The sequence below is a fragment of the Oryza sativa genome, chromosome 7 (assembly GCF_034140825.1).
Source record: "Oryza sativa Japonica Group chromosome 7, ASM3414082v1".
Classification (NCBI taxonomy): Eukaryota; Viridiplantae; Streptophyta; class Magnoliopsida; order Poales; family Poaceae; genus Oryza; species Oryza sativa.
Genome location: NC_089041.1, coordinates 2,208,284 through 2,224,977, shown reverse-complemented (window position 1 = coordinate 2,224,977; position 16,694 = coordinate 2,208,284). Strand labels below are relative to the sequence as shown.

At 41.8% G+C, this 16,694-nt stretch overlaps 2 protein-coding genes and 2 non-coding genes across 9 annotated transcripts; 1 reads left to right on the top strand and 3 right to left on the bottom strand.

Annotated features, from left to right (window-relative positions):
* Positions 1-527: 527 nt before the first annotated feature.
* On the top strand, positions 528-1,673 carry LOC107276945 (uncharacterized). Of its 3 annotated transcripts, none has more exons than XR_010742291.1 (3): positions 528-746; positions 840-1,089; positions 1,177-1,673. It is a non-coding gene; the product is annotated as an uncharacterized protein (transcript). The 3 variants fall into 3 exon arrangements; XR_010742292.1 differs by having other exon boundaries at positions 528-1,089; positions 1,177-1,443; positions 1,533-1,673; XR_010742290.1 differs by having other exon boundaries at positions 528-1,089.
* Positions 1,674-2,204: 531 nt separating this feature from the next.
* TRNAM-CAU (transfer RNA methionine (anticodon CAU)) lies at positions 2,205-2,294 on the bottom strand. The gene is given in 2 exon segments: positions 2,205-2,240; positions 2,257-2,294. It is a non-coding gene; the product is annotated as a tRNA-Met (tRNA).
* Positions 2,295-2,997: 703 nt separating this feature from the next.
* On the bottom strand, positions 2,998-6,719 carry LOC4342383 (transcription factor PHYTOCHROME INTERACTING FACTOR-LIKE 13-like). Of its 4 annotated transcripts, none has more exons than XM_015792559.3 (8): positions 6,573-6,719; positions 6,370-6,479; positions 5,604-6,249; positions 5,436-5,501; positions 5,250-5,315; positions 4,842-5,141; positions 4,652-4,759; positions 2,998-3,844 (listed from the first exon to the last, which is right to left on the bottom strand). In XM_015792559.3, exons 2-7 carry the CDS (start codon positions 6,438-6,440, stop codon positions 4,652-4,654), a joined length of 1,257 nt encoding a protein of 418 aa, XP_015648045.1. In that variant the 5' UTR covers positions 6,441-6,479; positions 6,573-6,719; the 3' UTR covers positions 2,998-3,844. The 4 variants fall into 4 exon arrangements, with proteins under 4 accessions (XP_015648045.1, XP_015648044.1, XP_015648043.1 ...); XM_015792558.3 differs by having other exon boundaries at positions 4,636-4,759; positions 6,568-6,712; XM_015792557.3 differs by having other exon boundaries at positions 6,568-6,712.
* Positions 6,720-12,295: 5,576 nt separating this feature from the next.
* LOC4342382 (uncharacterized oxidoreductase At1g06690, chloroplastic) lies at positions 12,296-16,103 on the bottom strand. The gene is made up of 10 exons (XM_015791972.3): positions 15,685-16,103; positions 14,589-14,680; positions 14,458-14,495; positions 14,213-14,374; positions 14,105-14,127; positions 13,725-13,796; positions 13,452-13,619; positions 13,159-13,241; positions 12,985-13,047; positions 12,296-12,703 (listed from the first exon to the last, which is right to left on the bottom strand). The coding sequence occupies exons 1-10, from the start codon at positions 15,929-15,931 to the stop codon at positions 12,518-12,520; spliced, it is 1,134 nt and encodes a 377-aa protein (XP_015647458.1). The 5' UTR covers positions 15,932-16,103; the 3' UTR covers positions 12,296-12,517.
* Between the last annotated feature and the right edge of the window lie 591 nt (positions 16,104-16,694).

Below are 16,694 nucleotides of genomic sequence, written 5' to 3'. Positions count from 1 at the left end.
GCTGATGCTGGCAGCATATGTCAGTACTACCAAAAAGATAACTGATGTTAACAGACAAAAGAACTTACTATGCTGTTTTCGTGATACAAGAATGCCATGGCTTAAAATAACTTAATTTATGTCCACATCTACATTATCAAGCAAAGACTCCATTTCCTGTTTCTATTGATTGAGTGTTGTTTAACCTGACTAAAAAGATTACAGATCCCTCAATAGTGAAGCTGAAAAAGGATCTCCACCTTCTCCAAACAGGAATCTGTGCATAAATTGCTGCGAAGATGTAGGCTGCACATCTACATTACATCTGCATAATGGCATGGCTTAAAACCAAGGCAAAATTTGCTACAGGATACCGAAAGATTACGGCCTTTGCTGTGAGACACCCGAAGATCGTGTATTTGCTGGTGGACACTGCAAAAAAGTGGTAATTAGCTGCTGGACACTCCTCCCATTATTTTATTATTTCAGATCAAAATGGAGAGAGAAACTTTGGTTAAAGACAAGTTTGCCCATGGGCCCACTTGTCAATCTCTCTTTCTCTATTCTTCTTCTTCCTCTCTTTCTCTGTTCGTCTCTTTCTCATTGCGCCGCCGCCGAGCTCCACCATGGCCGAGCCGTCATGCGTCGTCGCCGTCGGCGGTAAACCCCGGCTCTAGTGTCGACCAAACTGAGAGAGGAAGCCCTCAATCTCTTCGTTGTCCTCAAATCCCTCGCCGGCCATGAAGAAGACAATGCCCACTGTCACCGTAGAGCTATCTCCATCTCTGCCTCACCACCGTTCCATACTTACCTTAACATGCCGAAGATTTTTCATTTTGATTCCATCCTCTCTTGTGCAGCGGATCGACGGGAACGCCATCGTGTCATCGCCGGCCTTGGAGCGCGCTCTGCGCGTCGCCGCCTCGACGTCGTCACCGTTCCGGGTGCAGTGGACCGTTGTAGGCCGAGCCACCACGCCATCAGCTTCACCTCGACCTCCTCTCCATTTACCCCCAAGTACCCTATCCAGTCGCGCAGCGATCTTAGAGATCGGCATCATCTTTCTCCAACTCCGGTCGCCGAGGTCCATCTTCGATTTCTCCCTCTCCGGTGAGTCCCAATCCGATTCCTTGCCATGGTAGCCTCACATGGACCTCTCTAACACGAAAGACATGCATGCATGGTAATCCTTTGAAGAAATTGAGCCATCGCCGTTCATCCAAGGTGAAGCGCCGCCGCCGAGACATTCCGCGAGCCATCGTCGACAACCAAGCTTTGCCGACCTCATCCGTGCGCCGGGCCGCCGCCGTGCGTCATCGCCGTCGGTGGTGAACCCCGGTGATGCGCCGCCGCCGCCGCCCCACCGTGGCCGAGCCATCCTGGCTCGGGCCGGCCGCCGTCGCGAGGAAGAATTGGGAAAAGAAAAGGAGAGAGAGAGGAAGAACAGTGTCCAAGGGCATTTTAGTACTTACACAACTCTCTCTCTCCATTTTTACCGGAAATAATAAAATAATGGGAGGAGTATCCAGCAGCTAATTACCACTTTTTTGCAGTGTCCACCAGCAAATACACGATCTTCAGGTGTCTCACAGCAAAGACCGCAATCTTTCGGTGTCCTGTAGCAAATTTTGCCTAAAACCAATTAATTTAGGTCCACATCTACATTACCAAGCAAACACTCCATTTTCTGTTCCTATCGAATGATCAATGTCTTTATTTACCCGACTGAAAAGATTACAGATCACTAAACAGTGAAGCTGAAAAGGGAACTCCACCTTCTCCAAACAGAAATCTGTGCAGAAATTGCTGGAAGAAGTAGGCTGCACAGCGCAGAGAGCAAAAAAAAAAAAAAAAAAAAAAAAAAAAAAGGCAACACTGTGCTGTGCCCTTGCCTCCCTGATGATATTGAACAGGAATGCAGCAGTTGAACCATTGCCCCTGGCGCCGGCGATATGATCATATGAACAGGAAGAACAGCTGATACACGCAATCACTCGGTTTTTGTCATTCCATTCATCATATTTCTAATAGTCAACAATATCATTTATTAAAAGCAAAGGGAGTATTTAATTTTCATTGAACACATGTGGGTTCAGGTTTCATGTTTGCTCTGAACAAATATAAAAGCAGCATTACAAAAAAATAATAATTCATATTTAATTTTCCATGAACTCATGTGGGTTTAGCTAAGGTTTCATGTTTGCAGTGAAAAAAGGAAAAAAATTTGGGGTGAGAGAGGCTCGAACTCTCGACCTCAGGATCACTCACAACATTAGCTATGAGACCTACGCGCTAGCCAACTGCGCCACCACCCCATTTGTGTTTGCAGTAGAAAAAAATAATTTAAAAGAGCATTAAAACTATCCCTGCAAACTGCTGTTCATGGAACAGTCTGTTAATCTGCCTAATTTTTTTTAAAGAGAAAATTAATCTGCCTGAATTGTTGGCTGATCAGAGTGATAATACACGATTTTGGGTGCAGAGAGATTAACAAATTGAGGGAAGAATAGTGATAGGAAGAGATCCACGTAGTGCGTTGGCTGTTTTTGTGTTTGTTAGTTTGTACTACTGTTGAACATTGCAATGCTTCCATACTGAAGGCTTGTCGTATAAACATCATCTTTTGACAAAAAAGGATGATATGTTTATGTCAATCTCGATGTGCCATTTTCTCCCAACAAGATACTCTACATCCAACTTTAGGGCGAGAACCAAATCTCAACGTATAAATGCGGACCAAAAGCTCAGATCTTGATTGATAGCGACTGAAATGGACTCACTAATTACTTTATAAGTAGTGATTAATGAAGCACATCCCTGTCATGATTAACTAACGACAAAGCAACGGTGTACCAGCTAACTATCATTAACACAGGAAGAACATAGTCCCCCATTTTGGCATTTTCACTACCAGACATTGCAAAAACCTCTCTTGCAAATTATGTATATGTTGCGAAATGTGCAAATTAAGTCCAAATTATAATGATGGAGATTGATCGAATAATGTGATTATAGATGTACAAGAAATGCAATTTCATATTTGCTATACTGTCTACTGCACAATTGTGCAGGGAATTCGACTAGTTGCAAGTAGTACAGTCAAGATCATGAGAAAGGTGAAAGTTACATTGATGAGGCAATGAGTACCAAGGCAAGAGGAGATACAGATGTGGTAGCTGTTTTGTTCAGGAGCAAAATTTCTGCCGATATCTGCGCATTTCCAATGATCTTGATGTGCCATATATCTGAATTGTACATGGTTCAGTCTACCTAAGTTCTTTTTCTGCTTTAGACCATGTGCAATCTTGAAGAACCGATGGTTATGCTTATCCAGTTGAAAAATCAACATAGCAACCAAAACTGTCATTTGGTTCCTTGATTTGTTCTTGTAAGAACTCACCAGATGCATGTCCCTCAGGCATCATATAACAGTAACATCAGCTAAAAGAAGAGTGAAACTGTCACTGTTGTGTTCTTGTGCAGCTTTTGCGATGCCGGCTCAAGCTGAGTCCACACAGCCACTATATTCTTCACATATTGCCGGTGCCTGCCATTTCCATACATGTAGCATCATATGAAGCATCTTCCTGTTGTCTTGATTATCTATGCAAAGGGATCCTCCAGTTCATCTCCCATAGACAAAAACCCTTCCAGAAACAGAAAGGTGATGTTGATCACTATACTCTTCAGATAAGAATAGCATCAGGAGGCGGTGTACACGTGTCGACTGCCGAGTGGTGTCCCAAAGCTTCAGCCTTACACGACTCACAGGACACAAACTGCATCTTGGAATCAAATCATTCTTCTAGGACCAGTTGTTCTGCCTTCCTTTGTTTATCTCCCCTAGTTGTTTGCATGTTGGTCACTGCACAACAAACAAGTCAATGATGATGAGAAAAAAAAAGTGAGGAAAACATTGTTTCATCACTAGTATTATATTGCTTGGGAATGACTGTGAATTTTATATGCTGAAAGAAAGTATTCTTATAATGCTAGATGGCATTGCACATGTCTAATTTTCCCTGACATCTTCAGTTATGTTTTAGATGGTCAATCTAAACTTGTTTCTTTATAGATCATCATAACCTTTATCAGCTAATGAACCTATCTTTCAGCAATCGTGTTAAGAAAGCATTGGTTGTCGAGATATTAAGGATAGCATCAAGGAGGCAACAACTTGCTCAACATGCAGTGCTACTAGTAGCGTTTTTCGCTAGTTGCTGATCCCTCATGCAAGTCCCTATACACTGCTTATCATGTCCATATCATGAAAGCGATGCTCAACCCAATTGTTTGTGAACTAGCCCACTGTTTTTTCTAATGTGACAAAATAGTCTATTGAATGCAACAGCGAAAGAACGAAATGGACGCACAACCACAGCCAGAGTTCATCTATTGATAGGATAGGACTAGACAATGCCCAAAGCAGAACTGAAGTGTCCAAAACTGATCTATCAGAAGATGGAATTAGATCAAATGACGACAATCAACTAGTTTCAGTACACAAATTAGTGCGGTTAAGCGCAAAAAAATGATATACCATGTATTCTCTGATTTATATACCTCATATTGTTGTGCAAGTGCATCTATAGGGAGGTTTCATGTACATGTCCATGCTGCATTTAAGTTTGGAAATATCAAGAACTGTGTACTGACCATCAAAACATCTTACTTATTTTATGGTCCCATCAGATGAGGATGGAATGACAGCGCCAGAGAGTAACTCCTGAATCTCATTTTGTTCTGCAATTTGAGATCCATAGGTAAACAAACCTGGCACCTGAAAAGAACTGATATTGTAAGATAAACAAGAATTGAAGTCTGAATGATCGGTAATGATGAAATTTAACATAATAATCAACCTGAGCTGTTGCTGTCAGTGTATCATTGCAATGAAGAAAAGGATTTCTTGGCCCGCGGATGCGATTATCATTCTGCATATCGTCTGGAACACTGGGTGCATTCATAGCTGGAGAAGGGATCTGAGGCATCTGGTTTGGCAGAGAATTGTTCATGTAATATGTTGTTCTTTGCATCTGATTCAGGCCTTGAGCTTGAGCCCCAGGCATGCATGCCGTGTTCAATCCCATGCCCATCGGTGGCATGAGCTGGTGGGTACCGGGGAACATCATCGGCACAATCCCGGTAGTCATCCACATGATCTGAACATGAAGCAACAGTCTCACAATCAGGCACCGTGATTTGATTCATCCAGAAGGATTGAAATTCTATTGCTACTGTGGAGAAATGGGGAAAGTTTGATTTCAAACCTGAACTTGCATTTGCAGGGACTTCAAGTACTCAATTGCTTCATCTAGTATGGATGCTTTGTCAGTCTGAGAAACAGCTAGAATCATCAAATTGCCACAAAATTCAACCATGGCAATAGCCAAGAACACTATACTATTATACAGGATAACAAAAATTCCCACAACTTTTCGCAGAAATTATTTTACCTTGTTGCAATGAGGTACCAGTTCTTGCAATGCTCTCAACTTCTCATTGATCCTATCCCTTCTTCTCTGCAGCAAGAACAGCAAAAAAAATCAAGAACATTCACCTTGTTGCAAATGATGCAACACCATCTATCCATCAATGGTTGGTTGGTGTTCTTGAGGTCTTACACGCTCTGACAGGTTGTGGACCTCGGCGGCGCGAGTCCGGCGCTTCGCCGCCGGCCGCTTCGACGGCCGGGTCTCGTCGGCGACCTCGCTAAGGCTGTCAACCAGCTCCTCCCTCCCCCGCTTGAACAGCGGGTAGCTCCCGCTCCCGCTCCCCGACCCGCCCGACGACGACGCGCCGGCGGCGCGCGCGGCGCCCGGCCCCTCCTCCTCCTCCTCCTCCTCCTCGCGCGGCGCGGCGGCGTCGATGTCGTCGTCGTCGTCCGCGGGCAGCGCCGGCGCCACGACCGCGTTGCTGCCGCAGATGCTCAGGTCGGCCTCGTCGAGACGGCTCGACACGTCGTCGCTCCTCGCCGCCGCCCGCGGCGTCGGCGTCGGCGTCGCGAGCGCGAGCGCGCCCGCCGCGTGCCCGTCGACATTGGCGAAGCTGTGCCAGAGCTGCGAGTAGATGTCCCTGCCCATGCCCAGGCCCAGCGCGTCGTCGTCGCCGCCGCCGCCGCCACCGCCATCCGCGAACCACGCGGACGCCGTCTCCTCCTCGCCGGTGACGCCGCTCCGGGCGAGGACGTCGGACGATCGGTGGCGCGTCTGCGCGTGCGCGACGACGCCCCCGTCCTGCCACAGGAGCTCCACCAGCTCGCCATCCGAGCTACGCCACGCAAGCAAACAGAACGAAATCCTCCAATCTTTACATCGATCAAGAACCATAGCAACACAGAACACAAGATCAAAAAGAAAAAGGAAAAAGAAAACGAAAAATCTTGATTACAGCAAGGGCTTCTTCTGGTTCATCATCATCGCCGACGACGACGACGACCTTGCAGTTGCACCCGCATCCATGGCGCCGCAATTCTTCGACAGCCGGCAGGTCACACTTCACTGAAAATTCAGAAAAGCTAATCAAAAGAGAGAAGAGGAAGAAGCAAAGAACTGGAGTACAGTGATCATGGCAGTGAGCTGAGCTGACCTGACCTGACCTCGTTCTTCTTGCTCCTCTTGCTCGTGGAGAGGAAGTGAGAGTGGCGAGGAAGCAAGGTGAGATGTCTAGTGGAAGAAATGGATGGATAGTTGTAGTTGGGCTCGATTTCGTCGGGGAAATTAAAGCGGAGAAAGAATGAGGGAGACGTGTCCGTAGCATTTTTGTATGGAGGAGGAGAGGACGGGTTGACGAACCGTCGGTTTTTTTTTTTTTTGGCCTGCCTGCTTTGGGACGTCACGTAACATTGTCAGTCAGTCAGCCATATCCGGCCCAGCCCTCAAAATCGGCAACGGCAGTCGGCAGCTTGGAAAGGAGTACTGTTCCCAAAAAAAAAAAAACCTCCCTCCGTCTCATTTCAAGAGTAGTTGTGGGTTTCGTATTCAACGTACAGTGGTGGAGCCAGCATCATCATTAAGCCCATAGTATTTTTCGGTGATCGATTAATTTTTATGGGTGTCAATAGCTATCAATAGTGGTGACGGTAATAGCGGAGCCCGCGCGGCTGCCCGACTTGCCCGGGAGGTGGATCCGCTGCTGTCAACATGGGTTTTCGTATTCAACGTTTCACCATTCGTTTTATTTGATTTTCTTTCGAAAAAAAATAAAAATATAAGTCATGTATAAAATATTATTTATAATAAAAATACAACCATAAAAAAGTTTTAAATAAGATGAACGATTAAATATTGAATCTAGAAACTTACAGCTATATTTAAAATGTGATGGAGGGAGTACTCCTGGTTGCATTCAAAATTTATCATACAACTAACAAAATACCTATACATCATAGCGGATTCTAATTATATTAGGTAAACTGATGAAAACTAAATTGTCACCCTCTGATTAATGATGATAGTAGGATAAACACTAAAAAATACACATAAAGCAAATAGATTCTCACTGCAGTAGAATTTAGGTTAACAGTGATGGTCCATAAGATAGATGGTGGTCTCCCTCTTATCGGGTAGGTGAGTATACCATAACACCGCTACTAATATGGTGTAAATATAGAACTTCTCCGTATATTTTCTTACCTCAATTTCTCTACCTACTTTCTTATTATTCTCTCAACAATATTAAACATAGGTCATTTATCAGGTAAAAGAATAAATATCCCCTTTTAATTTTACCACTCTCGTACTTCTTGTAAAAAAAAAACTTCACTAGTCCCTGTATTTTTTGGACGGAACTACTCTTTACTTGTTTATGCATGTTAGTTTAAAGGTGGGAGTTTTATGGGGTACTCCCTTAAATATATCAGTAAATAAACATGTACTCCGTCCCAAAATATACTCCTCGCTACGTTCAAAACTTATAGTTCTTAGTACATAGTACCTACTTTTCTCAACCAATAAACGAACATCCCCATTTCTCAGGTAAAAGAATAAATGTCCCTATTTAGTTTTATCTCTCTAGCTTGTTAGATACCATTAAAAAATTTTATAAAATGCTTATATTTTGGGACGGAAGAATTACTCCTACTTCTCTATGCAGGTTAGATTGAATGTGACAATTTTCTGTGATACTCTTTTTAGTCCGCAATATAATCAATGTTGGTGTTTTAGTGAAGATTAATGTTGAGATTAAAAACGACTTTAATGTTCGGAACAAAGTTTACAAAACCGATGAACATCGGTTTGTTTTTATGAAAACCGGACTTTCCGAGCTTGCTTGAGAACATAAATCGCCTAGTTTTCCGGTCAAGTTAAAAAAAAAAACCCAAACTGAACTTTACAGTTATAACAGAACTTGACCAAATTTTATCAGCGGCCAACGGTTTTCAAACGGTATGGTGACACAGTAACGTGTGCTGAGAATTACCAAACATATGCTTATATTAATGGATAGAGTGAGGGAGTACGTCGTGGAACAGAATTATAGTACCAGCAGTAGTTGTACTCATTTGAGAATTACACGTAAAAAGAAAAAAGAAAGTCTAACGTTGAGAGTTGAGACCTTTAAGAATTCGTACCAGTACGTAGTAGTTGTACCCCTTCTTCTCTCGCGCCACCGGCCATAGAGCGCGCTCCTATGACGTAAAGTCAGAGGGACATTGTCACTGGCATGTGGGATTCATATGACTTGAATCCCACATGCCAGTGACAATGTCCCTCTGACTTTACGTCATAGGAGACTCATCAACCGGCCACCACCCTTCTTCTTCCACGGGCCACAATCAATGAAGCTCATTCCTCCCTTCCTTCCACACGTCGGTGCCATTCTCTTCCACAACCGACCTCTTCCCCCACACGCTGGTGTCATCCTCTCCTCCCGCACGCTAACATCCTCTTGAGTAGATCGAGGCGGCATTGTCGGTGAGCTTCCCGGCTGCGTGAATCAAGGTTAGATAGGGGTGGTGAGCTCTTGGTGGACCGGATCAAGGTGAGGACGGTCTTCTCCGACGCGGATCTGGTCAGCTTGAGCTTGTCCAAGGCGGTAGGCTCTTCAATGACGATGACGATTCTTCTTGAGCCGACCCATAGTGGCGATGAGCTACAATGGTAGGTTCGTCGCCGTGCTTGTACCCTGGCCGCTAGAGCTCGGAGGGAAGAGGTTGGTGGGGGAGGGGGGGCATCACGTCGCGGGAGCATGACGTCCCTAACGCGGCTTCGACTAGAGGCTGGCCCGTCTTGGGTGCCGAGGAGCTTCATACGGCTACGACCGTGATGAACGTGACAGCATAAATCCTTGCTGGCACGTTGGGACCGAATGCCACCGAGACGCAATAAGAGTAAACAAAGCTAATACTATTAACGTTGTCAGTTGCCTTAGGAAGTGTTTAAATCTATGGACTATGGGTGTAAAGTTGTAGCGTGTCAACATATTTAAAGTATTAAACGTAGACTAATAACAAAACAAATTATAGATTCCACATGTAAACTGCGAGACGAATTTATTAGGTCTAATTAATCTATCATTAGCAAATATTTACTGTAGCACCACATTGTCAAATCATGGAGCAATTAGGAAAGATTTGTCTCGCAATTTACACGCAATCTGTATAATTAGTTATTTTTTTTATATTTAATACTCTATGTATGTGTTTAAACATTTAATATGATAGGATGTAAAATTTTGGCAGGGGACCCTTATTATCCGTGGCAAAAAAATCTTGCGGAGATCTCGGAGGTCCTAGACCGTGTACCGTATATACTTCTCTAGTACAAGTAGTGTAGAGTGGCACGTACTCCGGCCGGAACCGTAAGAAGAAGAAAAAAAATATTCGGTTTTGGGGAATCGTGGGGAGGTCAAAGCTCTGCCTGTGTGCTCTGCGTAAAGCCGGCGGTGGCCGCTGACCTGACCATGATCAGGCCATGCCGTAGGCGTAGTACTTTTTCTGTGGAGGGAGCGAGTGACCAAGGCCGTGTTCAGTTTCCCGGTGTTCTCAACTTTTCATCACATTATATTACAATAAAAACTTTTCTACACACATAAATTTTTAACTTTTTTTTTTCAAACTCCTAACTTTCTTCAAACTTTAACTTATTTTTAAACTAAACACACCCCAAGCTCACATGTACACCGTCGCAACTCGCACGCATATGCACCCTAAAAAAATTAAGATATATATTTTATTTCAATTTTTATTGGTATTTTTTTAAACTGCTTAACGGTGTGTTTCGTAAAAACTTTATATATATAAATTGCTTAAAAATATTACTTTTCTAGTTCTAATATAAGTGCAATCTAATGTAAATATGATATATACTAAGTTACAGTTTATATTGGAACGAAGTAAGTAGGTAAACTTACTTCTTTAAATTTATAATAATTAAAATTTAATTAATCATGTGTTAATGGTTTTGTTCTTTTCCGTGCTCTAACATTATCTTGGGTACAAACGAGCACCATGTAAGTACTGGATAAGGATCCTCTGACCGTGCCGTCGATACCCCTCTCCGGTCGGTCCCCGGAGCTGGAGCTTTGTTCCTCCACGGCAATGGCATCATTCACCACAGCTGGCACTTCGAGCATGCCTGCTCTGTTGTAGCCTATTGTTTGGCTTATGTGTTTATATGTACTCATTCCATTTTAAAATATAAGTATATTTTAAGATCCTGACACGATCTCTGAATGATGGTACTTTAACCAATAATATCTATAAAAGTAAAATATTTTAAATAAAAAGAGTTATATATTACGATGGTTTGTTTAATGATAAATTTAGTAACATCAATTTTACATGTTCTTTTTAATGTTTTTGCTATTAATAGTCAAAGTTAAAAATGTTTGACTTGTTACTATGCTAAAAATGCTTATATTTTGGATCGGAGGGAATACAACTTATTAACAACTAAAAAAATACTTTAGTAAAATTTTTATATATGTGTTATTAGCGATTTTATAACCAGCGTTGTAAAATAAACTACAATAAACGCTTGTGTATCTTTCAGTTTTTTCTCCTCTTTCCTTTTCTCTCTTTTACTTCCCTTTCCTTTTTCTTGTTTCCTTTTTCTCTGTTTTTCTTCTCTATTTCTCTCCCCTTTTTTTTTCTTTCATGTATTCTTCTGGGACAGTCACTCTCTCATCCGTCCCTGAAACCTAATACGGATGTGATATATTTTAATATTACAAATCTGAATAGCTGTTTGTCCAATTCATAGTATTATGATAAATCAAATCTATGTTATGTTGTACTATGTTAGTATAGTATTTTGCAAGGTGCTGTTTATGCGTGTTTGAACACTCCTGCGGATCAAAATGAATGAATATAATGATGCACGGGTCTCCTACACGTTTGAAAAAAGAATTGTGGGAGGCCGCAATTAAAATAATTTTATTAACTTCATGAAAACGCAGTAATGACCCATATAGACACTTGCTAATTGCTCGATCCCCTCAAAGCTTTAAGCTTAAGAGCAGGTACAATAGTATACTATAAGCCAGTTATAAACACAGTTCGAGAAGATAAAAAAAAGAGAGAGAAAAGCAGCGGGTTACAGATTTATAGCCAGCTACAGCACGGACTACAAGATGCATGTGTGTATGACAGATGGGACCAGATATTAATTGTATAGTATATGTTTATAAATATTGTATGAATTAACTATTAAGTTAACTATAGATGATTTGGAGCTAGCAATTGGCTATACTATTAATCTTGCTCTAATTAGTCAGGGATCATTTACGTCGCCGTCTATAGCTACTACTGTGTATACGTTTGATATATTGTATTTCCAGCTCGCGCTTGCACATGCTGATTAGGAAACTTTCTCACGTCATTTTAGTTTCAAATCGCTGAAATATTAATCCTTGCACTTTGTTGTTAATTTTGGAGTAAATTACACTTTGCATCGGGTAAAACACACCCAATTTCACTTTTTACCGAGCTGCTTTCAAATAAGTTTCACTTGGCACCAGGATAAACATAATCAAACCTATAGAAATTTCATCAAGTTTTACAAAATATGGATAAAACTTTGTGAAACTTGGTAAAAAAATATCACAAGTTTCACACGTGGTTTATAAGATTTTCCTGCAGTTATATGATGCAATCTAGTGTAAAACACAAATTATTTTGATATACCCTGATGCAAAGTAAAAATATGTACTAAACCCAGTGTAAAGTGAAATAACATATATTTTACCTCGTGTGAAGTGTAATCACTTGTTTGTTGCCCCCCCCCCCCCATACTCAAATCCTGGCTTCGCCACTGGCCATATTCATTACATTGCAAACAGGTTTTCTCTTTTTCCAGAGAAAATAAAACATTGGTTTCTTGAAGATAATCCAGTTACCAATCTTAGTTGTAATATGGTCGATGAGCATACATGCATGTACGCTACTCAGACTGTAAATTTTGGTTATTTTCTAAGACATCTTAATTTTCAGTTCCAAAGACTACACATGGTTCCTATCTATGTATGTCTAGATCATTGTGTATTTATGTAAATGATGTTCTCGGAGACCCAAAGTAGAAGAAAAACTCACTAGAAATTACAACTTCTCTACTGGGAATCCGATGACCGGCTTGATCTCTCGTGCCATGGAACGCAGTTCTTCCACCTCCTGATCCGTCAGGCTCCACCCGAGCGCACCAGCGAACTCCCTGGCCTGCTCTGCGTTCTTCGCTCCGGGGATCGGCACAACGTTGCCTTGGCAGATCAGCCAGTTCAGAACCACCTGAAGAAAATGCAGGAGAAAAAAAGAATGGAGCAACTTTGCTTACTACTATGTCATCGAAATTGGTGCACTGCAAATTTCCGAGAATTCAAAGTGTTAGTGGTTGTTTTAGCTTCAGCATTTGGGATCTTGTTGATCTCCAGGTAGCCCTTGAGCTTGTTGAAAGATGAAATTATCATTTTTTCCCTCTTACAATTTACTCCTATGTCTGAATAATTTGCATTCTAAGTTTTTGGCAATGGGTAGACTTCAGAAAAGGAAATATTGAGCAGCAAGAACACCTGAGTTGGGGTCTTCTCATAACTTCCTCCAATCTCTTTAATCCTGTTAATAAGTGGTTGGAGCTGTTTGGAATAAGAAACATCTTCAATGAGCAGAGTTGCAGCAGTGCAATAGGAGAGGGTTCGTGAACAAGGATGCAACAAGCTCATAATAATATTAGTAAAAAATACAACCTTGGTCAGGAACTCAGGAGTGTATATTCGTCCACGGGGCCCAGTTGGGGGATTATTTGGAGTGTATTTTCCTGTCAGAACACCTGAACAGAGGAGACATATTAAGCTAGGATTTTATTTTCGATAATCACTCATTTGAGAAATGGAATGATGATCGATGAAGTAAACATTTCAGTTCTAAGATAGGACATTTTCATTTAAACTACTAGATTGAACATTTTTCTTGCAAAAAAAAGATCTTGATATAGTTGAATGGTAATGTGAAGAACAGAATCAGAGAATCAGAATTCTACCTTGAGCGATCGGGGAATATGCGATCAAAGTAATACCAAGCTCATCACAAGCCGCTTTTACCCCATTTTCTTCAGGGTTCCTGTATATCAAACTGTAGTTTACTTGGTTTGAAGCAAGTGGAACTCCCCTCTTCTTGAGGCGCTCGTAAGCATCCCGTAGACGCTTTTCTGTATCAAATTATAGAAAGAGCGTTCTTGAAATTAGTTTCACTGAAAAGAGGTAACTAGCACAACAAACTGCATCATATGTAACTCTTGAAGTCAGATTACAACCGCTGTAGTTTGAGACTCCAACAGCTTTTACAAGACCTTGCTCATAAGCATCTCCAAGACCATCAAGGTAACCTGAATCATGTAAGAACAATGTAATTGCTCCCACTGCTTCCTGAGTACAGTTCAAATATTTCTATTATGTATTTCCTCCATATTTTAATATATGATGCAGTTGAATTTTAAACATATGGTTGACAAACCATCTTATTCAAAAATTCATATAATTACCATTTAGTTTGTTGTCATTTGTTTTATCATTAAACATACTTTAAGCATAACTTATTTTTGCATATTTGCACTGGTCAGACATATATGCAAAAATCAACAGCATATATTAAAAAGTGGAGGGAGTATTTAAATATGGGTATATTAAAGAATACCTTCATTTCCCCATATCCCTGGCCTGAAAAGGAGATGATGACACCAGTTAAATAAACTAGCAACAATAATAAACACATAATATTGGAGTGAAAAGACAATGAGACAACCAATGAAGTTGGTAGAGCTCAACTGAGGAGACGCCAAGGCGGGATAACGAGTCCTTCAGTGCAGAAATAACACTTCCTCGGCCAAGCCTCCACGGAAGGGCTGCAAACTTTGTCGCAATGGCTACTTCGACCTGTTCTTTCTGTTGCCTTTCCTTGATGAATCTGATGGTAAATGAGAACTTAGAACAAATTTTGTGCTAAAATCGTCATATATTTGGAACAACAAACAGTTGTACATTGTATACCTTCCTAGTAAACTTTCTGAATTTATGGCTCCTGATATCTTCAGAACATCCATAACCAAAATGCAGTGTTAGATCTTTCCTTCAAATGAACCAGAGAATGATCAGAAACTATGAACAGGGTTGGTTCTTACCCCTGCACCATATACTTCTGCAGTATCAAAGAAGGTTATTCCGCAATCGACACTCGCATCAAATGCTCCTTTAGCAGCCTTCAATTTCCTATCTGGCAAATTTCAGAGTGCTTCATCATATTAAGGGACTGTCACTGGTATCTTTGTCATTGGATTGTCATTGACATTAAGCAAATTGTCTACTTCACTAACAATTGCAGAGATTTATGACATTTCATGTGTTTGGTCGTTAAAATTTCGCAAAGCATATTACATGTGGCACGTGGTTTCTTGCAGATAATGCAACATGCACATCAAGCACATGGGATGTATGACCCTGATTTCAGCCCAACAAACAAATAACAAGTAGCAGGAAAAAAGGAATGCAAAAAAGAAAGACAACTTTGTTAAATATCACACTTTCAGATCCTACATCCTTAGATGGCTGGTGCCTTCCAAACTATACAAAAATCAGACTCAAAACATTCCAATGCGAGTTGCTTAAATTCCACAATCTGTAATTAGTTCGAACGTTGCGAGTTGCAACAACATTAGGACAAGCAGAGAGAACAAATCCATGAGCATGTTCATGATCAAAGATTCACCTAGAGACCTGACCCCTTAACTCATACTCCCCCTGACCATAAATATTTGACGTTTAGTCTAGTGTCATAATTGCAATGCAATGTTTACTTAGACTAGGCCCCAGGATGTTCATGTCTTAATGATACCACCACTTACAGTTACCTTGGGACAGAAATCAATTGCAAATAGTACTACACTGTTAGTTCAAGGTTAGTAAGTTTACAAACCTCAGTTAGACAGCCTTAATTACTACTTAGCCCTTAGTACAGGTTAAAACTATGACCCCTTTGAACCTGAAAGCTAGCTCATCAGCTACATGAAACTCTACAACACAATGAGTGGAATCAATCCCAACAATTCCCCCAAAATCAACATATTAGGTGGAGTCCGGACTCCAGACTCTCCTACTGAGATCCTAAATCAAGAACTGGTCAATCAATCCCGATCGATTGCAGGTTTGCAGGTGGAATAACACAAAAATAATCAAGAGTTAATAAGCAAATCGATGAGTATGCGCATTGGGCGAACGTACCGTCCCACTGGAACTCGTTCCAGTAGGTGGTGTCGCCCCAGGACCAGGCGCCGATGCCGAGCTTGGTCACCGCCACGTCCGACCCACCCAGCCTCACCTTGCCGTCCTCCTCCACCGCCGCCGCCGCCGCCGCCGCCGACGCCGACGCCCCGGACGCGCGTGGCGGGCGTACCGCCGCCGCCGCTCGTCGGCTGGGGAGGAGGGGCGCCAGGCAGCCACCGGCGACCTGCAGGGTCCCGGCCATCATTGCAGGCAAGCTACCTCCTCACTGTTGCTCGGCCTCGGCGCGGCGGCGGTTGCTGGGCTTCGACTGCGAGTGGCCGGGAGGCGCGAGCTTCGTTTGGCCACGAACGAGACGAGGCGAGGAGAGGAAGACGCCGGCGAGAGTAGACTGGCAAGTGTGTTTGGCGGGTAAACACGTGGACGCGCCGCTGGCCGCTCTGGGTATATCGCTTCCAAATAACTCAAAAAGAGAGAGAGAGAGAGAGAGAATTTATTTTTTTTTGGCGGTAAAATCATTCTATAGAAAAAAAAAAGAACTTCTGGCCTCCTTCGATGTTAAATAATTAAATTTTGCAATCTTATTGTTTAAATCTGGTGCTTATGATAAGATTCAATCAAACTTATAGTATTCATATCATCATTTTTTTTTTAAATTACACAGTACAACGCAGACACTCACAACGCACGCACACCCACCCCTATGAACACACACAAACCATACCCCTATAAGCATCTTTGAGGACTGAGCCGACAAATCTATACTAGAGATTGACAAAGTCACTACAGGCGTATGTTACTTATAGAATTTATATAAAGAGTCTCTGAACTTGTATAGATGTTTTTTTTATGGGAAACTTTTATAGATGTTACTATTTTTTTATGAAATGGTCAAATCTAAAAAGGTTTGACTAGAAAAAAATTTAAAGCGACTTATAATATAAAACGTACGTATGAGATCTATTTCTTTTTTTAAATACAAGTGTGTAATGGTTCACGCGTGTTTGCGT

Coding starts and splice junctions, on each gene's coding strand:
- LOC4342383 (XM_015792559.3), bottom strand. CDS start 6,440: ATGGATGCGGGTGCAACTGCAAGGTCGTCGTCGTCGTCGGCGATGATG. Junction 5,316..5,435: donor TGGTACCTCATTGCAACAAG/GTAAAATAATTT, acceptor GCTGTTTCTCAG/ACTGACAAAGCATCCATACT. Junction 4,760..4,841: donor CACTGACAGCAACAGCTCAG/GTTGATTATTAT, acceptor AGTTCTTTTCAG/GTGCCAGGTTTGTTTACCTA.
- LOC4342382 (XM_015791972.3), bottom strand. CDS start 15,931: ATGATGGCCGGGACCCTGCAGGTCGCCGGTGGCTGCCTGGCGCCCCTC. Junction 13,797..14,104: donor AGGGATATGGGGAAATGAAG/GTATTCTTTAAT, acceptor TACATGATTCAG/GTTACCTTGATGGTCTTGGA. Junction 12,704..12,984: donor ATGAGAAGACCCCAACTCAG/GTGTTCTTGCTG, acceptor CATTTTCTTCAG/GTGGTTCTGAACTGGCTGAT.